Raw genomic sequence first — 27,823 nt, forward strand, 5'->3', positions numbered from 1 at the left:
GGAAGTACTTAGCGTGCCACTTCATGAAACTGAGCTGTTCTTAGTTTAGTCTCAGAAATGTGGAGCTCATCTCTGGCAGAGAATGACCAGGTGTATCCTAACAGTTGTAAAAAGTAGACATTAAGAGAAGCAAATTAATAAAAATCAGAATCTGGGCAAAAATTTCAATATGTGTTTAAATATGAAGAAGGGAGTCTAAGAAATTGCATAATAAGTGGATCAAATAAGGGAAGGAAATAAAATGACTACATGTGGTAGACTCTGTATAAAATAAAAGGTGGTGTAGAGATTTTAAAGTTGCAAAGTTAAAACTAATGAGGTATGAAACAGAAGTTTGCATAAGCATTTCTGACAAGGCCAAATTGCAGTATTTTCTAGTGAAGTATGAGACCTCTCTGTGGAAAGCAAGAATAAAGATTTTTCACATTTTCTCATGTCTTAAAAAATAGAACTGTTAAATAATAATGATGATCGCTCAAGTCTTGAGTCACTGAATTTTGCAAATAGGCAGATGAAAATCTGAAGGGAACAGCAGCGATTGGGTGGGAACCCATTATTTTCCTGAGATCCTGAGCAGACGGGCCTGCAGACTCTTTGTAGGCAAAAATCTGTGGTCTGTATGGGCGCAGGTCATAAAGCCAAGGGAAACGTTTAGCGTGTATTTCAGTGCGTGTTTCTCACCCATTGGAAATAGTTGGTTAGTGCGGGAGGTCAGACACGTCTGTCACCGAACGGTGAGACATCGATTATGTTAATGCCGAATAGTGAAACTATTTTATCAGTGGAATTGTAATCTGATGAATTTGCTCCCTCTGCAGAAAGAGTAACCAGCTCTATAACCGTGTTGAAGGAGAAAGTAACTGTGCTCAACAAGAGAAATCCATATATCGTTCTTTGTCAATGTAGAATATAAAAGAAAAGAAACTTTCTTGCCTGAAATGTTACAAAATGGTGTGAAGCCCTATATTCTGCTACAGATAATGAAATACACAAAATTTGAACACACTAATTATTAAACTACGTAGTTTTCAGATAATTATTTTTAGGTCAATTTCTGTAGAATCTTGAAAATGTTTCCTTGAGGTATTCCTTTTCTCCATCTCTTTTTCAGATCATCCTTTTTCTGTGTACATAGAGATCTTCCTCTTCCCAGTGGATCTATTTCCTCAATTCTGACACCACTTTGCATTTAGAATATAAACTGTGTCAAAATACAGTATTTTCTGGCAGATATCTATCTATATATGTATACAGGATGTATCCACATTGCATAAAGCGTTTTGCACTAGAGCAAATTTCCAACCAGATAGCAGTAAAATAATTCACATTGTTGACTTTGTTGTTGGAACTGATATTTAACCAGTGAATATTTACACAGAGGTGAGGTTTCACACACATATATATAAATATACCATAGATGAAAAATAGATGAGTTATTGTTTAAGGTGAAGTCTTAAGAACAAGGTGGAAGGCCCAAAACTATTTAGATACTGAATCTGGTAACATGGAATTTGTTGAATATATTTTCAATCAATAATTGGTTTAATTCAGTACTGTGTCATTGTCGGATCGTGGGTTATTTCATGCTGCCGTGTGTTTGTTTGCGTAGGTACGTGCTCACCAGTTAGTTTTACCGCCCTGTGACGTAGTGATCAAAGCCGTAGCCGACTACGTCCGTAACATTCAGGACACCACTGATTTGGATGCCATAGCAAAAGATGTTTTTCAACATTCACAGGTAAAGTATAGAGCAAAATATTGGGCTTTTGTTGTTTTTCTTGTGTTTTTTAAACCAACTGTGCTATCCATTTGTGCTGAAGAATTGCATTCTGTAGAAATAGCATTCTGCATCAGTTGATCATGGCAATCTCTTGGTATGAGCAGTGTCTTACATACCTTAATTTCACTTTCCACACTTTCTGAAGGTGGAAATGCTGCATTTGCTCTCGGTGCTTTGAAGTTAAATAACCAGAGGGGTTTTGTAGCCTGGCTTTGTGTACCGTGACTGAGAGTCGGTGGCACGTGCGGACAGTATTTTCAAGCTTTGACGTAGTAGTTCTGGTGCTGGAGCGGTGCGGTGGCCTCGAGGGTCCATAGGCACTGGTACCGTATGTCATGTGCTATACATTAACTCCAGCGCAGTGCTGACCTATAGATAACATGCCTGGATTGCTCCTGACAGATCTCTTTTTTATTTTAGTCTAGAACAGATGACAAAGTTACTCGATTTAAGAGAGCAGTTGCTTATTACTCAGCAACTAATAAACCTATGCCATTTCATCCACCACATTACCTAGGTAAGTAATTAAAGAAGGCTTTTCATTTCCACTGAAACCTGACATAACCCTAAACCAGAAATAGTATTATTAGCAGGATCTTGTAAAAATGTTTGTGTTCTCCGACAATTTTCATTGGCTCTTGAATATGAGGTTTCAAAAGAAGGTCTGGGCTGATTTTCCTCTTGGCTGTTGCTTCATCGGTTCTGAAATCCGGTGACCCTGGTTCCACTCGTGAAGACAATGTCTATTTCTGCTCCAAAAAACATATTCCATCTTTCTGCCTGGACTTAGCTGACATGTTCTGAAAATCCCTTTATAGTTCTTGATTTTTTGATGTTATACCTGCTTAAATTGCAGTGACAAATTGTTCTGGCGTTGCAGATTATTGTCAAGGTTTACAAACTAACTGTATCATCTCCATAAGCCTCATTCTTCAAACAAAACCATAATTTGAGCTGAAGTTTGCCAGAGATTTTAAGTTACTGTAATACTAATACAGCTTTTCTTTTTGTCTTGGGGGGGCGGGGCGGGTGGCAGGCAGTGAGGTAGAGTGTCTTTATCTACATTCAAAGACCTGCATTCAAAGGCATTAAGGCAACTCCAGGTCAAATACCCGAATGATAGAAAGTGCCAGCATTCTATGTCTGTGTGATGTTGGTTTTGCTGGCTTCTTCATTGTCACATCTCTTGGGCTTTCTTTGGTTTTAAGCTCCCTTTGACTCCCAGGTAGAACAGAAATGTGCAGTAATGAGAGACAAAATTGAGAGAAGGCAAGACAAGTAAGTTAGACTTCAAAAGACATAAAGTATTATTAAAAGGCAAAAATGAATAGAACTAAGTTAAAGGCATACTAGGAAACAATAGTGCTAACAGAACAAGAATAAACATAGAAGCACAAGGATTAAAAGGGTAACTATGTCTAATAGTGAGTGTTTGGCTTCTTTTCTTTTTCCTCTCTTCTGTGTTTGCGATACAGCAGCCAGACCAAATCAGTTTGGTATGCCTGGGATAGTGCCACCATATGTTCCTTCTCAGATGCTTAACATTCCACAGACTTCACTGCAAGCAAAACCTGTGGTAAGTGTAGCCCTCTGCCCGTCTCCTTGGGAGAAACCAGCTGTGCTCATCACATTAAAATCCAGGTGGGAAAGGTCTATCTATCCTTTTTAGCATGGGCGTTCGTTCTCTGGTTGAATTTTAAGGCTGGAGCTATAGCGATGCTTACAGGCTCTGGCAGAACAATTTTTGTGCATGTCCAAGGTGGCTAAGATTTAATGTGTACATTTGGAAAAAGCCACTTGATTAAATAATGTATTTGATTGTAAAAGAAAAGCCTTTTTGTCACCTTCACTGAAGAAAGATGCCTTTATTTTAGGCCCAGCAGATGTCCAGTCAGGGTGGGGCCCAAGGCCAGGGCCCATACCCGTACAGTCTCTCTGAGCCAGCCATCACCTTGGAAACGGGTGGAAAAGGCCTTTCTGAGCAGAACAACTACAGTAACATTCCTCACGAAGGAAAACATACACCATTGTATGAACGGTCTTCTCCAATAAATCCAGCTCAGAGCGGGAGCCCTAATCATGTGGATTCAACCTATTTTCCTGCCTCTTCTACATCTTCGTCCTCTGACAATGATGAAGGCAATGGAGGTGCAGTGAAGTAAGTTGTTCATCAGGTTATTTTCTTGCCTGGCTTGTGTTAAAATAAATTTGTTTCCAAAATCCTTCACCAGTGTCCTGAAAGTAAGAAATCTGTGTATTACTGATACGATAGACCTTCAGAAAATAGTTTTTAGGTCACCATGACTGCAGACACACTGTTGTTCACTGTAGTCGCCCTGTTCCTTAACAAGCAGAAATCCAAAACCAAATAATGTTGGCTGTTATTCCACTTCTGCCCTTACGTTTTGTTGAAAGAAGGAGAGAGTGAGATTTTGGTAAATGTCATAAAGCCTTTGAATTCTTTACTTTGTATAAAAGAAATATTCTTACTTCACAGTATAATTTATTAAAATTTCAGTAGCTAAAAACTATAAAACTTTGTAGTGTTTACACTTCTGAGATTTTGGAATAATGTGGCTTTGCAAAGAAACCTGGTATGAATGTCAGAAATTCAGCGTTTAGGCCAGTGACTTCAGAGCCTTCATTGACAGACGATGGCACAAAGCAGCAGCAAAACTGGGTTTGCTCTCTTGTCCCAATGTGCCTTGTTTGCTGCAGATGGATTTCTCATGTCCGTTAGATCGTATGTCTGGCCTTGGCAGTAAAGTTGTGTGGACTTTCATTTAATTACTGCTTGCTACAAAAAGAAAACTTGAACAAATGCAGTTTGTGTTAACCTTTGTGTAGTGGTTTACTGGGTGAGAATCAAACCTGGGGCTTGATTGCTCTAAAAGTTTGGGCTTGGGTGTAATAATATCAGGATGTTACTCATGGGTATTAAGTTCTGAATATGTCCACAATAACACATGATGGCTTGGGCTTCGTTTCTTTGATACAGTCTGTCTACTTTAAATATTATCGTGTGTTTTGCCTAGTAAATCAAGTAAGTTTGCATGGCTTCTGTGCAGTGTAGAACTGGAAATGCGCCTGCTTTAGCAAAAAAAACAATATTTTTCAGCATTTTTGATAGTGTTACTGTATGCAATAGATAATGAATGAATTTAGAAACTGAAATCTAGACTGTTGTATCACAGTTTATATAAATAGTCTTCTGATTGAGGGAACCTACTTGGCGTAGTGACAAATATTTCAAGTTCAGTCAAGAGTTGTTCCTCCATGAACATTATTTAGTCATTGTAATATACAGGTTTTAAATACAACCCAATGTTGGCATAGTGAAAATGAATAAATGTCAGCGTTAAAGTCTCTTCAAGACTCCTACTGTGGATGTTTGTAATACATAACGCCCTTTAAAATCAGAGTCTCTGGCCCATAGTTCCAGTAACAGTCACCAAGCATTTATCCCATTGTATCTTAAACAGCACTTTAATACTATGTTTTCTTTTGTTTTATGTTGTCCTTCAGCCATGTCAGTGGGAACAAAATAGGCTGGGAAAAAACAGGAACCCAGTCAGAAAGTCAAACGCGTGGAGAGCTGGGAGACCAAACAAAGGTAATTCTTTAAGTTCCAGACATCACAATTTATTATTTTGTATTAAAGCCTTACAGTAAACTCCAAGTACAATGTTCGGTACTGATCTGTGAATCTGTGTCTGCGGATCAGTCACCGCATGCAAACGCTCATTTGACCCGTTAACGTCCCGCGGAGCAGGCGTTAAACTTGCCAATAGGTACACATGTGCAGCCCAACTTAAATGCATCCGATTTAATGTATAAATGCTTGTGAGTGTTACTTTTTTTTTTTAATATTAAATCAACAAAACAACAGCTTTAAAGTACAGTTAGACATTTTTCAAGGAATGTTGTAGCATATACATAAAAATGAAAATTAAATAGGATGCACTAGAAAATAGTAGATATAGAACAGGAACCAGTAACCTTGTTTACTCCTTAGCTAACAATCTCATCCTTGGGTATTGCTACCTGTGTTTACAGTCGTGCGTTAATTGGGTTTTTACTGAAGATCACAGCGTTCTGTGTGTCTGTGGGTTCAGGGTCCTTGTCATGTAACCTACAGTGTAGGGAGAACAGCTCTATCACACGTTTTCAGTGCTGGCCACAGACCCTTATTGGTGTATTAAAGCTCAGCGGAGGAGTTCATAACCACCTGGTATGAATTTCACGCACTACATATTGAAGTAGCTCCGTGGGACCAGTTAGAATGTATTGCTACTTAACTAAGTAAGGATGGGATAACTAAGCTCTTGATAAACACTTAACATTATTGTATTTCTTAAGATTTAAAACTGTTGTGAAATTAAGAGTGTGATGGTCTGTATTCCAAGTACAAACCATGTTTAGAAAGACCATTCAAAGCATTTGCACTTAATATCTCTGTGGTTTTGTGATGGAACCATACGCCAACCATTAATTGTGTCAAAAAAGCCCAATCACGAGTGAGTTACATTGCAGACAAACAGAATGTTTTCACTGTACCTTTGGCATAGAAATTCCAGTAAACTTGGGCTTTGTGCTTCAAATATCAAGCTGATGATTTCGTCCATCAGCGGTTATTGTTTTTGCAGACTACACCCTGTAGAACGACTGTGTCTGCGCATCAGTCACCGCGTGCAAACGCTCATTTGACCCGTTAACGTCCTGCGGAGCAGGCGTTAAACTTGCCAATAGATACACATGTGCAGCCCAACTTAAATGCATCCGATTTAATGTATAAATGCTTGTGAGTGTTACTTTTTTTTTTAATATTAAATCACTTCTTCAACTTTCAGTAGCAGGAGAAGACAGTTGTATCTGTTGAACACAACGGGGAGGATTGTGAGTACATTTTGTAGATGAACTCAGTTCCTAGAGAGGTATATTTTAATGATTAAAAAATAAGAGAAATATTTCCTGAAGCTTTCAGTGGAATGAGCTGTGTGAATTTCTGAGGTGATTCAAAGTGCCGAAAACCTGGCGTAGATCAGACAGGTAGCAGCAATATTGACACTCCTTTCACTTAAATGTCGAAATTCCTTGCTCATAGTTGTCTCGCTGCATGATTCTACGTGACAAAGGTGTGAGGGGATGGATATTAGTGGAGAGAAAAGCCAAGGGTGGTAGTTCCTCAGTGGAGGTGTCTGAATGCTGTGCGGACAGGGGAGCATCACTGGCCTTGGGGGTTTGTGGCCTTCCCTCCGTGCCCCAGGCCTGGGCAGTTCTGCAAACTCCTCTTTGTGCTCCAGTGTCACTGACCTGTAGTTGTTGGCGTCATAGAAGGCAGGGACAAACATCTTTAAACTGATAAAGAAATATAGGTGATAATATGAAACGGATTTACTAGAGGTATGATAGCTCACGTGCTTATAAAAACCATTTTGTATTAGTGTATTGTGTTAGAAGTGTTCTGATTTACAGGTTTTAACCACTAATTCTGCATATTTCCATTTTTGAAAGTAAAATGAAGTCTGGATTACCACCTCTAAAATACAGTCTCTCAGTAACGTCCTCTGTGATTGTGTGCTTAAAATGTAACCAGAAAATAATGTTGCCCTTTTTATTATTTTGGATATTTTGCCAGCGCCTGTTTTTACTAATAGACACCTTCCCAAGGAAGGTTTTTGGAGGTTGTGTGGGTGTTTTTTGTTGGTTTTACATGCAGGTTTGTATTTTTTCATGAGCCTGAAGTTAAAAAGCTGAGCTTGTTTGGACCTGTTTTTAAATGTTACTTGTTCTGTGGGATTTCATGGCTTTGTTTCAGCTGTGCTTTGAAAGTCTTATGAAGCATGCAAAATTTTCTACACATTGTGAAAATACTCGTGCATGATGTATCCTCAAGTGAACAAATTAAATTTATGTCTCAAAAGTTTTTAATCTTATTATAGTAGTTTATAGGCATGAAACTACTATGAACTCTTAAATCAGCTTTCAGTTTTGAAGACAAGGATTTTTAGGAATGAACTCTACTTGTTGGTTGTATCTGGGGGTTACAACATGAATGCTTACAAAAGGCTTATTCACCAGGAGGTTTACAGTATATTTTGTGTGTCCTGTTTTTCCTGTAAATTTGTGAACTACATTTCTAGAAGTGGAATAAAGGTCCATTTAATCTGGCGGTCAGGGAATGTTGCCATTTTCTCTCACTGTCATCTTCTCAGAGAAAAGAATTTTATTTTAAAAAAGACCGAAACCAAATTGTTGACAAGGCTTTTGAGTTCAGATACTGTATATTTGAAATGTCTTTAAATTGAACTGTGTAATTTTCCCTGTTTCATTTAGAAGTGCAAACCGAGAAGGGATGTGTTCATGGAAGCCTAGATAAATTATAGACTGTGTGACTGTCGGTTCACACATTTAGTTGGTAGATTCTTGGAAAGACTTAGATAAGAGGTAATTCACGTTTCTTTAAGAGGTCATCAATCCCCCTTCTGTATTGTGCAATTAAAAATTAAATTCGTAATTATGTTGCTGCTAATAAGTTAAAGCTTTACCATAATATTTATTTTTTTCAATAATTTGCTTCTGCTAGCAAACAATGGCTGAAAGTTTACATTTTCTGAAACTCTTTTAGCCAGCTTTGGGTAATGCATTTTACATACTGATACGAGACATGAAGACTTGCTCTCTTCTTTGTGGGTGAAGGAGGGAACGTGCTGATCTTTATTCTGTATGTTCTGTTATAGGCAGAAGGTTCCTCCAGTGCTTCGTCAGGAAGTCAGGCAACTGACGTCAAAGGGAATCAACCCAGTAACCCGCAGATCCCGTGCCTGTTGTCCATGCCCACCAGAAACCACATGGATATTACTACCCCTCCATTACCTCCTGTAGCACCCGAAGTATTAAGAGTGGCAGAACACAGGCACAAGAAGGGGTTAATGTATCCCTACATCTTTCATGTCCTAACCAAGGTATGACATCTATAAATTATGTACTCTAAAGATAATCACAGATTTCTGGCTAGAGAGTATCGTACATTTACATAGTTTTTAATGCTTCGAGTTGGGTCTATTTTTAGTGCTTCTAACAATTTTTTCTCTTGTTTTCTAACTGCTCTTCTGGTACATTGTTCCAATGAATGAGATTACTGTAATTAGAAGTGTTTACTTACAAAATTAATCATTTTTCCTGAATACATGTAGATGTTTTTATATATCTAGGCATGTGTGTATATATATGTATGTGTGTGTTTTATATAGAGTCCATTTCCATCTAGAAAATCCTGCCAATGTGCTTTGCTGTCTGTGTGAAGTCTCTTCTATTTTCAGTGTTGAAACCCACTTGGATTGTTCTCCCTCCCATCCCTGGTAGAAACACAGCAGCTCTAAGAAATAAATCCCTTTTGTATAATCCTAAAATGTAATCATAGATCAACTTGATGATGTTCTATGTTTTTCTTCATTTTCATTGGCAGAACATTTCTGAAGGCTTTTTTTTTTTTAAATTTATTTGGCTATTTTATGTGCCAGCCTTCAGGTCCCAGGTAAAGTGCATTTTCACACACTCAGGACTATGTGTCTGCTCAGTGTGGCCAGTAAATAAATCTACGTGACTGGCCACATATGGCTACCGAGAAAAGCTCTGGGAGGGCTGCTCTGAGGAACAGGCAGCAAGGACCTGCTGCCGCGTGTCGGGAACTGCTACAGTTGGCTTTGTGTTGAGCTGGGATGAAGCCAGAGCAGTGGTGTTCCCCACAACTCTGTGTGCCGCTTAATTCAGTCTCTAAGACATAAATTCATTGTTCCTTCTAAGTGCAAACAGATGAGTCCCAGAAAGAGACACTTTAATCTACTTCCTCTGTAGTTTTCAAAACACTTGGTTCTCATGCACCAAGCCCATTTGGTGTCAGTATTTGTAAATGGCACTGCACACTTTCCTGTTAACTTATATTCATTATAAAAATCTGCTTCAGGACAATAAGGACCATAGACGGGATGTGAAATCCATAAAAAGAAAACTTTCTGTATCAAGGTTGAAGTTTGAATTTCCTGTTTCCGCTGTGTTTGTTTTGTCCCATAGCTCGTATTGCTGTCATGTTCTTTCGCTTCTTTATCAAAGTGGAGAAGAGTCTAAAGGCGTATGAAGACCATTGATGCCAGTTTCTGTTTCATATTTTGCAGAGATAAATATTCTTAGTACATTTAAATACTACCTGTTATTTAATCATAGAATCATTTAGGTTAGAAAATACCTTTATTGTCATTAAGTCCAACCGTTACCCCACCCCTGGCGCTGCCCCAAGTCATGAGAACCTCATCTCCATCTGTCCAACCATCCAGGGCTGGTGACTCCAGCACTGCCCTGGGCAGCCTGTTCCAATGCCCCACAGCCCTTTGGGGAAGAAATTGTTCCCCACATCCAACCTCAACCTCCCCTGGCGCAACTTGAGGCCGTTTCCTCTGCTCCTGGCGCTTGTTCCTGGGGAGCAGAGCCCGACCCCCCTGGCTCCAAGCTCCTTTCAGGCAGTTCAGAGATCAGAAGGTCTCCCCTCAGCTCCTGTTCTCCAGCTGAACCCCCAGGTCCCTCAGCCGCTCCATCACACTTGTGCTCCAGCCCCTCACCAGCTCCGTTCCCTTCTCTCCACTCGCTCCAGCACCTCAAGGCCTTTTCTTGACATGAGGGGCCCAAAACTGCCCCCAGGATTTGCGGTTTGGCCTCTCCAGGTCCCAGCACAGGGACGGTCACTGCCCTGGGCCTGCTGGCCACACCAGTGCTGGTACCAGCCAGAGTGCTGGTGGCCTTTTGGTCACATGCTGGCTCATGTTCAGCCACTGTCACCAACACCCTCAGGTCCTTTTCCGCTGCACTTTCCAGCTGCTTTTCCCCAGCCTGCAGCGTTCATGGGGTTGTTGTGACCCAAGTGCAGGACCTGGCACTTGCCCTTGTTGACCCTCAAACAATTGGCCTCAACCCATTGATCCAGACGGTCCAGAACTCTCTGTAGAACATTCCCACCCAATTTGGTGTATTGTATCTCACACTGGTAAGAAACAAATTAACTACCTGCATTTGAGAAACTCATTCCCAAGAGAGAAAAAAACTCTCTCAAAGGCTGCATCAAAAAATAAATCAGTGCTGCTTAACACTTTTGTTTTCATTCCCTACTCTCTGAAATGCTTTTGAGCAAGTATGTACAGGGAACCTGAAGTACACACTGGGTGCAGTGACAGGTATCTTGTATGTATAGAGAGGGACCTTTCAGATGTACCTTATACCTAAAGTAGCATTATCTGAGTTAAACCTGAGAATATCCTAATGTAATCACTGCAATATGTCACCTACAGTATTCATTACTGGGACAGTTTAAATGTTTTTTTTAAGTGGAAGTAGCAGAACAGAGTGCTTTTCATTGTTGGAAGTAAAGGCTGATATTTGGGAGCAATGCAGTGAAGTCATTTTCCAAGAAGATCTTAACACGGTTGGATGTACAGACACAGAAAACATGGAGCGTTGCTGGAGTGTTGAGAGAGAATGTTGGAAGGGTTTTTGTGCTGTTTTCTGAAAAAGTATAAAATGCTAAAGCTTTATTTATATACATTCAAAACCAACCTTACTGATGTAATTCCCAGTTAGGATTTTTTGGCCAGGTCTTCTCATGATATTGTTTTTTGCAATGAGTCCCCAGTACAGTTTCAAGTCCTCACACTAAGAAGTCGGGTGAGTGCTTTTAGACAGCATGGATGTTTTTAAAAGTAACTGTCTGAAATCTAGATCAGCTTCAAAAAGTCTTGGACTGTCTGTAAGCACATCACTGTATTCTTTTGTGTCCTGTTTCACTCCTCAAAGTATCTGTATTTGAAGATCAGGATGTAGGTAATCCTCACCTGCAGGGGACAGACAGAAAAATAAAAGGTGTGTGATGGAGAAGGGAAAGAACAGAGCAACAGGAATAACCAGAGCCTGGAGACTTACTGCAGCCAAGCAAGTAGGTTGTAGGGTGATCCTCCTGTGGTGTTACCTTCGCGTACATAAGATCCGCATTGCTGCTGAATCACATTTTTCTGGACTAGATGAGATTTCTGTTAGAGCTGATGGAGTGACCGTGCATATCTAAATACTGTGTGTTTACTATAACGTCGTCTTTCTCTGCTTTCTTTCATGCAAAAGGGTGAAATCAAAATTGCTGTTTCTATAGAAGATGAAGCCAACAAAGACCTGCCTCCTGCTGCTCTCCTTTATAGGCCAGTTCGTCAGTATGTTTACGGAGTCCTGTTTAGTTTGGCAGAAAGCAGAAAGAAAACTGAAAGACTTGCTTTTAGAAAGAACAGACTTCCACCAGAATGTATGTACTGCAGAATCTTTTCTTTATTTCTCTTCCCTTTGCTATGTTTTCATATCCGTTTGTACTGTGATTTGAATGCGAATAGTTACTAAAATTTCATCGGTGTAGCTAATGCTGGAGGAATTTATTACTTATTTGATCCATGGATAATGGAAAAAGATGTTAATTTGAAATTATATTTCCTGCTTTAGCAGGTGGTTTGCACTACATGATCTCCAGAGGTCCCTTCCAACCCCAACCATTCTGTGATTCTGTGTGTGTAGTAGGTTAAGACCTGTAAATGTTATGATTTCTAAGCAAGCTCTGGGGTTTATTATTTAAAAATGTGTGTTCAAGCTGCTATCAGGCTTGCAGCAAGTAATGCCAGTTTGTGATGTAATTCTCAAAGTATATGGCAGAACTTGATTATAGGAAACTTCTGTGCATATGCATACAAATTTGCATATTTTTTTTTCAAAAATGAGAGGTGCATATGTTAACTTACCCTGTCTTCTTAAATGTGTAATTAAATGTACTTCAGTGACATTTGGAAGTCTCTGGTATCTTTCAGGTACTGGCATACAAAAACTTGGTGTAAAATCTCAGAAGTCGGGTGTAATGCAAGTAAAGGTGCAGACAGACTAAACTTTTGCAAACCGACTTGTCACAAGATCATGTCGCTAATTGAAAGGGATGAATGTTAATCTTCATATTAGTCTTCTACTTCCAGGGATTACTGTCATTCCAGAAAATTCAACCTCCTCATTCCAGCGTGGTTTTCTTATAATGAAATGCATACAAGGAAATGATTGAACTTTACAGTAGCATCTTATAAAGGTTAAAGGAATGCCAAAGCATTAAGGGCATGGCAGTAGCAGCAGAAGTATTTATACATAGGCGTCTGCTGGCAATAGACTAAATTTAAGAATTGGATATTTAGAATGTGTGAAAGCGTCGTTCACCGTCCCCATGTGTAAAATGATAAAAATAAGAATCAGTTGTAAATTTTATGTTCATTTCCTCTTGTGTTTCCATTTTTAATTGTGAAATGTTTTTTTACAGTCACAGTGGAGATGATAATCTTCCAGCATTTGTCGCAGCCATTTATTTTGTGGGAATTAGTATTTACCGTATTTGAATAATAGTTCAGCATATGTAGCGTCACAAACTTCTTAAATCTTTAAACTCGCACAACGTAGTAGTATTTCAGGTTACGAGGTTATTTCAGGATTATCCTCATTAGGCTTATGCCCTGGCAAGTGTGCTACAACGTTTGTAGTGGTGAAGTAGCTGGGTGCTGAAGGTCTGCTTCAGTTTTCAGAATGTTTTATCTTGTAAAGCTAGAATGTTCTCCACAGGCTATGGGGGAAACCTATAGAATCTCTATCTTTTCATTTCTATTGCTTTTCAGAGGTTTATTCTCCATGGAGGCCCTGAGCACCCCTGCTGACTTGGTTTAGTGACAGGAGCTCTGGCAAATCTTGCTGCAGGACGCATTCAACCACTGACCTACTTCTACCTTAAGACTGACCATGCTCTTAAAAATAACTTAAGCTTCTGCCCAAAAGTTAGTTGTTTGACTGCAAAGCTAACAGTGCCAGTAGAGATGGATTTGAGCTGAGATGCAGGCGTGTGGTTTGAAAGGGCTGTGTTGCAGGGAACACGTTTATTTCGATCACCTCTCTTACAACGTAGCAAGAATCGGGCTGTGCAAGATGCGAAGAGAGAACAGTGTCTGAAGAGCACATTTCTCAGATAAATTAGTCACACTCATTAGCCCTTGATAACTTTTCTGAGGACCCAGGCTATAATTGACTAATGATGCTGATTCTCCTTCAGTTCCGTAAATTTTTTGCTGCTCTCAAAAGTGAATAAGTTATGAAATACAGTAATTAAGACAAAATTTAAGAATGAAGACGTATTGAGAGAATTTAATAAATAAATTTCTAAACAAAAAAAAGTGTATTGTCCTTAAGGTTTATGTAGAGAGGTAATGAGTAAGTTAATATCTAAAATCCTGTCATCTTTGTTGTACCAACCATAACACTGGCAACATAGCAATTGTGTATGAATAATTGGCAAGTGTATTGCATGCTAGGGTTGTAGGAGCTATTGAAACTATATTATGAACTGACAGGTCAGCATTATTACCAAATACATAGACAGAAAGACAATAGGTGTTTCATAAAATGGATGACTTCCTTTCTTTTAAATCAGTATTTTTATGTAGTTGAAAAGCCAACAAAAGCCAACAGATCCATTGGAAGAGGTAGGCGTCAGTGAGGTTCCCCAGTGGTAACTGTCTGCTGAGTGCTGCCTTTGCTGTACATGTCCCCGTGTCTGCTCCCAGAGGGCATGGAAAGCTGAATCACAAAGTTCTGGATGGTGCGTTCAGTGCCACAGGCACCACATTGGCCACACGGCTCTTCCTTCGGGGCAGATGGAACCCGGTGTCTTTTCCGTGCAAGCTCTGAAACAGGTTATTTCCCATGTGCTGATAAGTACGTGTGTGTAGATGAAACCGTCTGCCCTTTCCACTCCATGGAAAAATGCAGACTTGTAGAAGCTGTCTGAGCTCCTGGTTGGAGCCAAAGGTTTGGTATTTTAAGCCTGGCCACCTCATGATGTACTGTTCTCCAGCAAGCCTGTATTCAGCCAGTGCTGTTTCTGCCAAAAGAAAGGCTCTAGCCCTTCTGCAAAAGCAAGCATGCTTAGCCCAAGCTGTGCTGTCAGTAAAGATTATAAGGTTAAAAATGAAGCTTGATTAATCTGCATTAGCAGGCTCATCTTCTGGTGGTATTAGGCACCTTACACCTTGCGTTCAGTTCATGGAAAGGATGCCAGGAGAATATGGAAAGCTGAGCTGTGGTGAGCGGGGAGCCTGGACACGCAGAACAGTGTCCACACGTTACCCTGGCGCAGGTCGATGCTGACCCTTTGTACTTGGATTGACTGTAAGAAGGTTCTGTGAGGGGAATGTTCAGAGCAAATATATTGTGCAGTTGCTCAGGCTACTTGGAGTATTCCAATCTGCTAATTAGCAGTAGGAGGGAGTTTAATATGAAAACCAGTATAATATAGCGCTGCGATGTGGCTGGACATATTGTGAGCCAGAGTATTCCTCGGAGCTGCTGTAGTCTTCAGGGCAGACGTCGCTTATCTGCGCCTGGAAGACCTGGGAGGGAAACACAAAACATTGCTCTGAGGCCAGAGATCCTCGGCAGCCGAGAAAACGGCGTGTTTGGCTGCAGTCCAGTCCAGGGCTGTCAAAGGTATAAGAAATGCCCTGGAGAAATAAGTGGATATGGACAAGTCCTAGATTCATGTGTTACGTTAAACGCTAAATTTGGGTGAACAGTGCTGGAGTTACTTGTCAGCATTGGGAGAGGATGCTGTTTCCAGTCTGCTGAGTGACCTTCGTATTAAACCGTTCTGTCAGAAACAGGGTTATCTTTCCCGTGATAACCGCTGCAGAGCTCTGAAGGCAGGGTGGGTCACGGTGACCTCTGCAGGCAGCACCGTGCTGATGACCAGACATTTGGAGAGCAAAATGCAGCACTTTTCCTGTGGCCTTCATCTCATCGGGTCATGGAAAATCATGGAACCATTTTGGTTGGAAGAGACCCTTGGGATCATCAAGTCCAACCATAACCCAACTTTTGCAGAAACCCATGTCCCTGATAAGCTCCTCTCAACGCCTTTTAAACCCTTCCAGGGACGGTGACTCCACCACTGCCCTGGGCAGCCTGTTCCAATGCCCGACAGCCCTTTTTGGGAAGAATTTTTTCCTTAATACCCAATCGAAACCTCCCCTGGTACAACTTGAGGCTATGTTGTCCCCAGATTAAAAGCTTCAAACAAATGCAGATAGAAAACAGACATGAAATATTACCTTCTTCTAAGCTTGAGGTATTTATATGTGAAAGAAAAGCACAAAAAACTGTCAATTGTCAACAGTTTGGGGGGGAGGTTGCTGCTACTAGGTTAAAACTGTTCTGCATAGCAGCCTCATTGTATTTCCTATTAGTTTGCTAAGAGCTAAGAGGCTTTGGTCCAAAAGTATCTCTTGCTTCTGAGACCTGAAACAATTAAACAAGTCTCTGAAATCCTACATAAAATACATCACACTAGTTGTTCATGTTTGCTGTCCCAGGCCTAGACAAGACGCAAAGGCCGGTGTGATAAACTGCACATACACAGGGGTAACTCTGCTGGCTGCTGAAGCCCATCCTGTGTAGCCTGGTAACACAGAAAAACAGGTAGCAACTGAAACAGAATGTGATTTTGTAGTGATGCTACTAACTAAATATATCAGAATATTTATTTTCATTGCTGCATGTTATAGTCGTAAAACTGAGCCTGAGCTCTATGAAATGTCACTAAAATGCTGAAGAAAAGCATGGGAGGAGTTTAGGATGTTCTGGAGCTTATTATTTAGGCTGAGTCATCACCTCTGCCATGGTTTGCCTGCCCCTAACTAGAACATGTCGTGAAGGCTGCTGAGGGGACTTTGCCCTGGCCCTGCAGTGCTCCAGGCTCCCTGGGTGAGTGGTTTCTGGCAGAGGAGCAGCTCTGGCTCCGCCGGGACTCTCGCCGCGCTGTAACCTGAAGCTTCACTAACAAGCTCCTTGAATCTTTCCATGCTGCATAACTGGGCTCTGGGTTAAGAAGGGTGCAAACAAATTTCGAGCTGTGTCAAACTTGGGGTCACTCCAAGGCCAAAGGGATCATTTCTCAGTCTTGACTTTTCTTTTTCTTTTATTTTTTTTTCTTTTAACTTATGTTGTGTTTTGGTTGCCTTCAGCCATAAAGAAGGGAGGTGATTTAGCGGCAATATAGAGCTGAACAACCTCTGTTTTGCTGTGGGTGAAAGGGAGCTCGGCAAACACAAAAATACTAACCTCTTATGAGGCAGCAGTGCAGTAAATGGAAAGGCTTATGTAATGTTTTGTAAAATTTTTAGGCAAAAAAAAAACCCCAAAATACCCATATTTCAGATCTCATTGCTTTGCAGAGTTGAACAACTACAAACAAGTATAACAAGTTTTAAATCTGGCTTGCATAAAATCACTAGGATCACATTGTTTTTAACAGACCACATATGGAATATATTTGTATTTATGTACTATTTTTATTTATCACTGTAGCTTTTTGATCAATGACAGATATTTCAGGGGAAAATTGTATTTTCAAATTACGCTGTTTCTTCTAGAAAAATATCTGTGTATGTAGTTGCTTTATGTTGTATATTAATTCGAAAATATTACGGTAACGTTCTTAGTGTACACTTGGCTGCCTGCGCTTCCTCTGGCGGCGATCACAACTGAAAGATGGTCCATACAGAATTCGATTTACCACTTTGGTGATGTAATCCAGGACACCGGTGTCTATCGCAATCTCAAAGTGATGCTTTTTGGATCAAAATCTGTTGCACACTAAGTTTTATATATACACTGTGGTTTAACTCGGGCTGTTTTCTTTCAACTTGTTGCCCTCTTGTAGTTTCGCCGGTGATAATTAAAGAATGGGCTGCTTACAAAGGAAAGTCTCCTCAAACCCCTGAGCTGGTGGAAGCACTCGCCTTCAGGGAGTGGACATGTCCTAATCTGAAGAAGCTGTGGCTGGGAAAAGCAGTGGAGGACAAGAACCGGAGAATGAGGGCGTTCTTGGCCTGTATGAGATCAGACACACCAGCAATGCTCAATCCAACTAATGTGCCCACTCATCTTATGGTGCTCTGCTGCGTACTAAGGTCAGTGGTACCTTCAGGTACAACAGTGTGGGAAAGGTTTTACCGCATCATCTCTGACATCTTTGACTTTGTATTAAGCCCTGAGGATAGAAAAGTGTTCATTGATCAGTATCGCTAGTGGAAGGGATTTGTGTAGTTTTGAGAACATTGCTGCTGTGAGGCTGAAAAGCTTGCTGCATATTCAGTGTTTCTTTCTTCAGTCTCTAGAGGACCAAAGAGAGGAGGAAAGAAAAAAAAGTCTTGTGTTGCAAAGAGACCACTGTAGCATTTGAATTAGTTTACCCTTACTGTGCTCCAGGCTTCAGCTCACTAAAAAATAACATCTGGGGTCTCAGAGACTCTGTTGGTAAAGTTGTAAAGCAAAACGAGAGCTCTTCAGAGAGAACAGCTGCATTGCAGCTTCTCAGGGTGCAAAATCCCCGTGAATGATGCTCTGCCTGTGATGGGTTACATACCCTGTGTTACAACTGCTCATCTGGCTGAGGTGATGATCACCAACAGTTGAACTATTAGTTTTATACTTCAGCTTTTCTAAGAGTAAGTCACAAGGTCCAAAATACTTCCCTGTTTAGTGTTGAGATTGAAAATTGCCTGAGGAATTGAGCGATGCTTACCTTTTGGGGAAGGGGTGAGTATTTCGGCACGAATAGCTTATAAATCTGGCAGAATCCAAGTTTAGCATGTTGCACGTGAAAAAAAATCAGCTGTTTTTGTGAGTGATAAATGTACATTTATTTGTCTTCTATCGTTTGTCTTGCCTTTTGAGCGTTAAAACTCCTTTTTCTCCTTATAGAATAGTAAGTATGCAAAAAAAAATAGTCCAAATGGTATCATAAGGCAGAGCTCCTCCTTTGTTTGGACAGCCTGTTTCCCTCCTGTGACACATGCCGTGTATAAATTGTTGTTCATTAAGGCACAATGAGCATAAAATTCACCTGCTAGATAATTTCAGAGCAGTGTGTTGTCTGGAAACCATGATCACAAAGTCCTTTTACTATTAGTCTTTTATATAAAGACTATTAATCTTTATTTTCTTTCTAGAGGTACCAGAATGCACTTACATTTTAAGCTGTGTTGCGGTGGCCCGTCCTCCCCTTGGTCGCTGGCAGCAGGCTCTTCTGATGCAAATTGTGCAATTCCCAGCCAGTAGCTCTTCCACGTGATCTCAAACAAATTTAAACTTCAAATCTATTTAGTATTTTGGCCTTTGCAACTGTTCAAGTCTAGACAACAAAGAAGTATTTTTTGTTGTCGCGTTTTGGTGACTTCTGATCAAATAAAATACCACTTGGTTTACCAACTAAAGGAAGCTTCTGAATAATTGCGGGTGTCCTCTGTAGGTATATGGTACAGTGGCCGGGGGTTCGTATCCTTCGTCGCCAAGAACTTGATGCTTTCCTTGCCCAAGCGTTGTCTCCAAAGCTCTATGAACCTGACCAGCTTCAGGAACTCAAGGTAATTCTTAATGGTAACTTCCATAATTTAAGAGATTCATTCCCAGCTGATCCATATTGATCACTGTAGTGGGTGATGTGTATGTGCCTGTCTCACTAAAAGCCTTGCATGATTACCTATACTTCCCAAAATATTAATCTTAGTATTTTAAAGTGTTGCAAAGATTGATAAACAGTTCTGTTTCACTGGTTAGATAGATAACTAAAATCTTCAACGTATTCTATACTGCACAACCTTTTCTCACAGTTCTTAAGTAATTGTCTCTTTAAAGTTGAAAGCCAGTGTGCTTCCATTGAAAACATAACAAAAAAAGAAAAGCACCTTGTGTGGCTGCTTTTAAATACTAACCTGGCTATTTTTTCAGGAGTCAGCATTCAAAATAATTTTGCAGCTAAGTGTAGAAACAGAGAGGTTTGCATAATCTTGAATGGAAATATGCAGGAGAAAAAAAAGGAAGGTGGTTCATTAATACAGAATTGTAGAAATAATTATTTTGAAGATTTCAAAGTTCAGATCTCAATTTCTAACTTTTCTGTAATAATACATTAGTACTATATGAAGTAAATATTGCTTGCTAACTGATAGAGTTGTTTAGTGTGGTACCATTAGGGTAAACAGAAAATGCCTGTCGATCTGTGCAAGTGTCTTACTCTGGGGAATTTCCCTGTTGAACCTTCAGATGCTCACAGGGAAATTTCCTCTTCTAGCATTTAAACTAAAATATACAAGATTTTGGTTTTGCTGTTACCTTGTTTACTCTTCAAAACGTTTTCAGAACCTACTATGAAGTTCTCCAAATAAAATGGTAGAATTTTTATTTATTTATTTTTTAAAGCAAACGTTTTTCTGAGTGGAAATAATTTTAGCTACGTTTTTCCTACATAGTGTATCTGAAGCCCGATAGTATGTTTGGTAGCTGGAAGCTATGGGAGATATGGGGGTGTGTAGGGAACGGGCAGCTGGACCATCCATGCGGTGAAAGAGCTGAGACGCTGATGGTGACAGCACCTCGTGGTGATGCAGTCGTGGCAGATGCATTTTTGGGCTCCGGGAAGCCTGATGCCCAACTCCACTTCCAGCAGTGCCGAGACATGTCCTGTCCTTGCTGAAACCAGCCCCGAGGAGCAGGACCTGCCTCCCTGGGTTTGCTGGTGCACTCAGGTACACGCTGCAGAGGGACAGACAAACACAGCAGTCCCAGCACTGCTCTTCTCTGAGGAAACGGTCATTTAGCTCGCACAGATTTCAGCTGTTAGGCTTTTCTAAAGGATGTTTTTTGCCACTCATACCAAGTCTGCGAGAGCGTTTTCAAAGCCAGCAAGCGACTATTTCTCTTCTGTGGGTGATGAGCAGAATCTGGGTTGCGTTCCTGCACGTAGCACCCTGGCAAGGACTTCTCGGTCTATGAATCTATAATCTGTAAACCAAATCAATCTGCTGGTGGGAGCCCAGCACTTAGCCATACCAGTACTAATAAACGTAAGGGGCAGACAACAACTGAATCCACTTTGGAATCTGTTTGAACTTGTCACATGGCAAGTAGAGAATTCATGTGTTAGCAGTCGGTGATGGCAGAGTTAACAGAAAAACAGAATCCTCTTCCCATATACCAAAGAATAAATGCCAACAGCAAAAATAATAAATAGAGTCCCACAGAAAGACATTTATTTGGCCTTTCCCTCATTGCTGAGAAAGATGCGAAGAAACCCAGGATGCAGAGAGCTGTGAGGAACAACTGATGAGGCGCCAGGCTGCGTGTGTGCTCCGGCACTCAGGACCAGACTACTGCCGACAAGGATCAGAAGCGTACAAGACTCTGGAGAACAGCGTTTTTGAGTACTCCTCATTGTGGCTAATGCCTTACAAGCAGCCTAAATGTAGGTGTTGTCCATCAGGAGAACCACTCAGGTGTTTGCTGGAACTCCTTCTCAAGGTGCTCCCTGGACCTTCCTGCTGGAAGCCCCATGTGCTTATGGGGCCTTTTGGAACCCCGGGGATTCTGCTCCAGAGGAGATGAGAGTTTTCTGCGTTGTTTGAAGAGCGGTACTTGGTCCTCAGGGAAGTGCATGGCCCACCCCTGCCCAAGGGGTGAACTAGAATCAGGTATCCGGTGTGTTTGGGGCTGTACGGAGCTCCTCTGAGGTGACAAATGGATTCGGCAGAGTGTGGCAGAGAGACTCCTAAAGCCTGGTGAAACCCCCGATTGCTCAGTTGAAGCATCTTGCCCAGGCTCTGCTGGAGTGCGGTGATTGTACCTGTGGGTATCAGTGGAAATTCAAATTGCAGTTCTGTAGGATGTGTCTTCAGCCACTTAGTCTTTGATGTTCATTTTCAAAATACATTACAATAAACAAGTAACATGTAAGGGATTTTGGCAAGGTATCTGTAAGAGTTATCAAAGTCTTGCCTCTGTCTTAAGATTTAATGCAAAGAGGAAGAAACCCCACTGTGAAAATTGCTGGTCTTAGAGATCTAAGAAAGGAACTCCCAGAGAAAATATTCTTTCTATTCCAACCCAAAATGAAAGGCAGAGACAAGGCAAGTGACAAACAGCGAGCAATATTTTTGTTCAATAGAAATTGTTCTCCAAGGTTGATTTTTTTTAAATCGTATACAAAGAGTAATATGGATCAATTCTATAATATGCTGGTTAACTGAAAGATGCAATGTTTCCTGTGATGTCGTTAGTGTCTCCATATGAAGCAGCTGCTTCTCTTTTTGTTGAAATCAGACAGAAAGAGCAGCTGAGTTAAACCCAGCTGTATATCTGCAAAACCATCTGGATAGTCTTTGGGATCTTAAAGGTTTCTTATGCATAAGGAAGGTAATGTAGTTTAATTTAAAAATTGAATACCAAGGTCTTGAAAATGTTCCCAAGAAAGGGCTGATATTTTCAGAAGTATTTTAGAGAACACTAGTAGTGATATTTTCTTATGCCAGAACTAAAAATACATTTGCTGCAAGCAAATCCATTTTGCTTCCACCACCAGCTATTATTCAGTATTTAATTCTACCTTGTGCATCTATCCCGCATCCTAAGTAAAGCTGTTGTATGCATAAACATTGCTTCATTAATAAGAGATGCATTCTAACAGCAAAATTTTGAATCAAGCTAATAAAAAATCCATTATAAAGGAGTTGGAAGGGAAATGAGGTACGTGGGAAGAAAAATGAAATGCTAACATTGAGCTCATTCCCGAAACTTCCTACAAAATATCTCAGAAGCACACGATTATTCGAAATAAATTTTTAAATTACATTTTCTACCACTAATTTCCTTTAAATGTCTTTAAAGCTTTTCTTTGCTATAACATGCTTTAGCATTGTTTGAAAAGCTCTGTACTGCACATTTATCACTGATCTCAGTGCAGCTGAAGGATACATCTTATGTGTTTTAGACACCACATGCCACGAAAGAAAGATGAGTGTTTTATTTAGAACTTCTTACTGACTTCTTGATAATGAATTGAGTTAAAACGTTAAAATATCAGAAATAATTTCCTGTGTTTTGTTGTTGAGAAAATAGAGGTTTTGTTTTATCTCTCACCTCCGGAGCAGCTGGATGGGAACAGGAGCCTTCCCAAGCGTCGCGGTTTTGCTCATCCAGGTGCATTCTGCTGGTCACGCCAGCATGTGAAAAGTCTGGACAACCCTTTGAAATCGCTGTTTGCAAGAGTTTTGAAAATAATGTAACTACTGGAATAACTTTGAATTACATCTCATTATTATCTTATTAAATTTACCTTTTTGTTTGTTTGTTTGTTATGAACAGATTGAGAATCTCGATCCCCGGGGAATTCAGCTGTCTGCTTTATTTATGAGTGGCGTCGATATGGCGCTGTTTGCGAACGACGCTTGCGGCCAGCCGATTCCGTGGGAGCACTGCTGTCCGTGGATGTATTTTGATGGAAAATTATTCCAGACCAAGCTCATCAAAGCAAGCCGGGAGAAAGTTCCGCTCATTGACCTCTGTGATGGTCAGGTGGGTGGCGTCAGACGGACCATCGCGTCTGCCGGCTTTGCAGAAGCGTTCGGTGCGGTTGGTGTGCCAGTTGTTCACCTCCCGCGTCATCTCGCTGCTTTTAAAAGGGATATCTGATGTGAAAGGCTGATAGGTATTCCTCAGCTCTATTCGGCTCCTATCTCTTGTTGATGATCAAGGTGGCGTTTTGGTAGATTTGGAAAAAGTAAGTGGTGTAAATTTTAATTTAGGTTTTTTTCTCTCTTGAAATGGAGACTTGAATGCAGTTGTGATGTCATGAAGGACTCCGAGTTGGAAACTATCTCTGCTTGTTTGTTCAAGAACTGTCTTTTTGAGTCAAGCTAGCAAGGCTGTTGCAAAGGGCAAACCTGCAGTGGTTTTACAGGGAACAAAAAGCAGTGGTTTCTAACTTATTTTACAGACTGAATGCATTCTTATGGTCCTTAAGCTCAAAATATTTTCACATTTATTACGACCATCTTAAAATACAAATTAATTAGTTCTTTGCTTTCTCCAAATCATGCAAAGTTATCATCTAACTATAAAAACAGGAAACTGATAAAAATCAATAGTTTGCTTGAATGACCAAAACTTTTAAATTAACTTTTTGGGAGGTATGAAACCTTAACAACACAACTTACTGCTTCTTATTTCTGACTCAGGGGAAGCTGGTCATAGATTAAATTGTGGTGATGGCTGTGGTCCCGCTCAGGCTCATCAGCCTTCAGCATCGCTTTAGCTTGTTTGCATAGATGTTGTTTTGCGCTCCAGGTTTATGATGATTATTTTGTTTAAAGTAGAGGGCTGCATTAAATGTTCTTAAAGAGGGAGGTTTCTCAGTTCCTTTCTGGAAAATCCTTTTTAACTTTTAAGCTGTTTCTGTGTTACCGACTCCTTAACTATCTTAGTATTTAGACTCCTATCTCTCTACTGATACGTAAAGATTTTTCTTGCGAACAATTGGAATGTTTTTGAACTATTAGCAGGTATGCGAGCCAGATTACTGTGATTTTTTCAGCTAGTTTTATGGATTTTGTTTGGTGTGTAAATGGAGCTTTTATACAATTGAAATGAGAATTTTAACATGTTTTTGTGACCTTCTCTTTATTCACAGGCTGAGCAGGCAGCCAAGGTTGAAAAGATGCGTCAGAGCATCCTAGAAGGATTAAATTTCTCCAGGCAGAACCATCCTCTCCCTTTCCCACCGCCACCTGCCATGCCTTTCTATCCAGCTTCTATGTATCCTCGACACTTTGGGCCAGTCCCACCACCTCAGGGCAGGGGGAGAGGCTTTGCTGGTAAGTGACAGCGCAGCGCCGCGAAACACGGCGCCATGAAGCGTTATTTCATCCTTCACATTCCCCAAACTATGAACTGGTTTGCCTGTTCAACTTCGTAGGAAAAATATGTAAAAACAAGTGGTTGGCATGTGCCAGTCACTGTATTTTGTTGTTACTTTTATTAGCCGCAGCCTAGCAGTATAGAATGTGTTGGATCGCTGCGTATTTCCTTCAGGATTTTTAGTAACTGTGCCAGATCAAAATATTTTTACCGCTATTGTATGAAAAAGAAAAATGAGGAATGGATCAACTCTGGATGATATGAAAAGGCTCTTATTTGCACTGTGCATTGCTTTAAAACGTGTATATTTATAAATATTAAGGGTGCCTAAATTAATGGACACAGTTTAACTCTCAGGGTTGAAGGCAACCTTTCTTCCTCCCCACCTCTCTGTATTTTGCTACAGTCATTTAACCATTGGCACCCTGGAGTGTAAATACAGCTGCAACCACTCCAGGCTGTTTCTAGAATGATTCCCTTTCTGAAAACCTCTCTGGTTCCGAGGCCTGTGGGTGTCTTGATACCTGACGTGGGGAGTCAGACGTCCTTGGGGTGCCACAACTGTAGCCATCGGAGCTCACCACCAAAACTTGTCACAAGCCTTGCGGTGCCGGTGCTGCCGTGGAAGCCGGGGTGCCCATTGGCAGCCCAGCCCGGCTGTTTGGCCAGCCCTGCCGCCTCCCGGGGCGCTGCGGGAGGATGGCGGGAGGCGGCAGCACCTCTGCTCGGGGCCGGCCCGATGCCTGCCCCCCTCACAGCTTTTCCCCTGTCTTTCTTTACCCTGGGTCTAACAGGAGTCTATGGCTTCGGAGGCCCTTATGGGGAAACAGTAGCCACAGGCGCTTACCGGGCCTTCCGGGTGGCGGCAGCGGCAGGACACTCCGGAGCCTTCTCTGGCAATGACAGCAACAGGACTAGCAAGTTTCAGGGCGGTAATTATACCCAAAACCCTTTTCTTAGAGCTTCTGGCAACGGCTTCCTTCACTTTACAGTTTGGTCTGAGGCTTTCCTACTGCCTGCCGTCTCCTCCTCCCTGTCTGAGCTGTCCTCTCCAGCCCGCGCGGCCGCTGTCCCCTCCGCTCCCAGGTCCCACCGCGGCCCCCGCCACCAGCTCTCACGCCTAGAAACCCTCCTGCAAACACAGGACAGCCCCAAAACCCAACGAGAGCCTCTGTCTCCCGTGCTTCCAAACGCCAGCTTAATCAGCTGAACTTGGCTGGAATGTATTAACAGTTACTTTGTGAAATTTGGGGGCAGTTGACAAAAACAAGCCCCTGTAGAACGGGCTGACTTTGGGGTTTCTGCTGACCCGTTCTTTGCTGGCATCATTGTCAGCGTGGACACAGGCGTGAGATTGACTTACCCACCCGTGTGCCCATTGCTCATCTCCTCGACAAGGCGGGACAATGGAAACCTGTTAATTCCAATTCCCCGTTCAGGGTGAAATTTTTCCATATATTTAGCTGTTCTTTCTGGCCTCTGAGCTTTTATCCTAAGAGCAAACATACCTCTAATGCTTCCTTGTGTGAATAACCTTGCCCCTGTCAACAATGTGCGTTTGAAGCTGAAAGTCTTGTACAGGGACGTATGAACCTTTCTGAATGTAATCAGTAATTTAGTTTTTAGCATATTAATGTTTGAAGACTAATCGCGGCTGCATAAATGCTGTGTTTTGTAACCCTTTCAGTGCTGATGGTCTTACCAGTAACATCTGGCTCAGATGCGCTTAGCCTAGATTTCTTGAAATAGATGTTATGCCCCAGTGTTGTTTTTTAAAGGCAGAGGTGCAAAGATAGGAGCAACTTGAATAGGAGACACATTCATCTTTTAGACAGTTCCCATTTTAGCCGCTTTCTTGGTAGGGGAAGGCTAAAACTACATTTTAGACTCAGATCAGTTTAAATGCTGTATTTTTGTAACAAGTTAGTACATATAATTCTATCTAGCAAGTTGTTTATAGCAATCATAATCTGTGTGTCTTATGCTGATATTTGGTGTTCATTCAAAGGTGCCTTTGAACCTGCAAAAATAACTTCTTCATTAGGAATGCAGGAAAAAAATAAACCGTAGATAGTTTATAAAATTTCGCTTCAGTTTTTTAACGCTTATCTAAAGTACAATTTCAGTACTGAAACTGAAGTACTCATGTAAGATCGTGTCTCTTTTTGGAATTCGTATCTATTGTTTTAAAAGCGGGGAAAGAAAGACTCTTGGAGTTAGAAAACTTCTGAAAGACTGCAAAATGAGAAATCATCTCCCAGTATCAAAAGAGGACACTGTATATCTGATAAAATCTGGGCAAACCAGTTTTCCATTCTTTCGTAACTTTAACGTGATGATTGTGAAGATCAAGGTTTGGTTTTGCTTTTCTGTGCAGGAGTCCAACCTATTCCTTCTCAGGGAGGGAAACTTGAAATTGCCGGCACTGTAGTCGGCCACTGGGCTGGAAGCAGACGCGGGCGAGGGGGCAGAGGACCCTTTCCTCTGCAGGTCGTGTCTGTGGGAGGACCCGCCAGAGGGTAAGTGCCACTTCTGGAACGTGCTTTTCACGGGAAATTGAGTGATTGGGGAAAAATGTAAAACGGGGAGAAGTTTGGAGGCGTTAGGAGTTACATACAACACATTTTAGGACACATTAGGTAAATTACACCCACTTGAGTATGCAAGAAAAGCATTTATGTTCATTTTAAGATGGTTTTAATCAGTTATTCAGGTGAGTATAAGCATTTTAATATGCATATGAGATTCATACTCTAAATCTAATAGATATACACACACACTGGATGGTTTTGCATGAGGAGAAATGACTTGGGGGTTTTCTCTTACATGAAATCAAGCAATATGTTATAGCTGATCAAAACTATCACAGCAGTCAATTACTTCCTGTCTCACGGTAGAGCATTTATTAAGAAACACAGTAAAAATTTTAATAACTTTATAATGTAATTCTTCTGTAAAGCAGAAAACACCTGAAGGACATTTCTAGTTTTAATAGTTCTTTGCTACAGTCATGATGGGAGACGTCCTTAAACCATTAGTAATTTCTTCAGTTGTTCTACTTAATTTCACCACAGCTGAAATCACAGGTGCACAACTTTTCTGAAAAATAAATCCTTTGTTGCAAAAATATCTAGTCCTTTACTTCTCAGATTATATGTTTTCCATAGTCTTAATGGTTCTGTGCCTTACAGATCTGTC

The 27,823-nt window shown here is 41.0% G+C and overlaps 1 protein-coding gene across 3 annotated transcripts in view; it reads left to right on the forward strand.

The window, feature by feature from the left end:
- FAM120A (family with sequence similarity 120 member A) overlaps nt 1-27,823 on the forward strand; it is a 55,475-nt gene that overhangs the window by 18,635 nt on the left and 9,017 nt on the right. The window contains exons 4-16 of one of the 3 annotated variants that reach the window (XM_065074971.1): nt 1,610-1,738; nt 2,201-2,297; nt 3,259-3,356; nt 3,655-3,938; nt 5,306-5,393; nt 8,521-8,745; nt 11,942-12,116; nt 17,598-17,847; nt 19,188-19,302; nt 23,075-23,284; nt 24,399-24,582; nt 25,420-25,557; nt 27,003-27,144. In XM_065074971.1, the coding sequence (XP_064931043.1) occupies nt 1,610-1,738; nt 2,201-2,297; nt 3,259-3,356; nt 3,655-3,938; nt 5,306-5,393; nt 8,521-8,745; nt 11,942-12,116; nt 17,598-17,847; nt 19,188-19,302; nt 23,075-23,284; nt 24,399-24,582; nt 25,420-25,557; nt 27,003-27,144 (2,135 nt within the window). Of the gene's footprint in view, nt 1-1,609; nt 1,739-2,200; nt 2,298-3,255; nt 3,357-3,654; nt 3,939-5,305; nt 5,394-8,520; nt 8,746-11,941; nt 12,117-17,597; nt 17,848-19,187; nt 19,303-23,074; nt 23,285-24,398; nt 24,583-25,419; nt 25,558-27,002; nt 27,145-27,823 lie in introns of all 3 variants that reach the window. The other 2 variants (XM_065074969.1, XM_065074972.1) reach the window with 2 other exon arrangements.

The sequence above is a fragment of the Columba livia genome, chromosome 10 (assembly GCF_036013475.1).
Source record: "Columba livia isolate bColLiv1 breed racing homer chromosome 10, bColLiv1.pat.W.v2, whole genome shotgun sequence".
In the NCBI taxonomy this organism is placed as follows: domain Eukaryota; kingdom Metazoa; phylum Chordata; class Aves; order Columbiformes; family Columbidae; genus Columba; species Columba livia.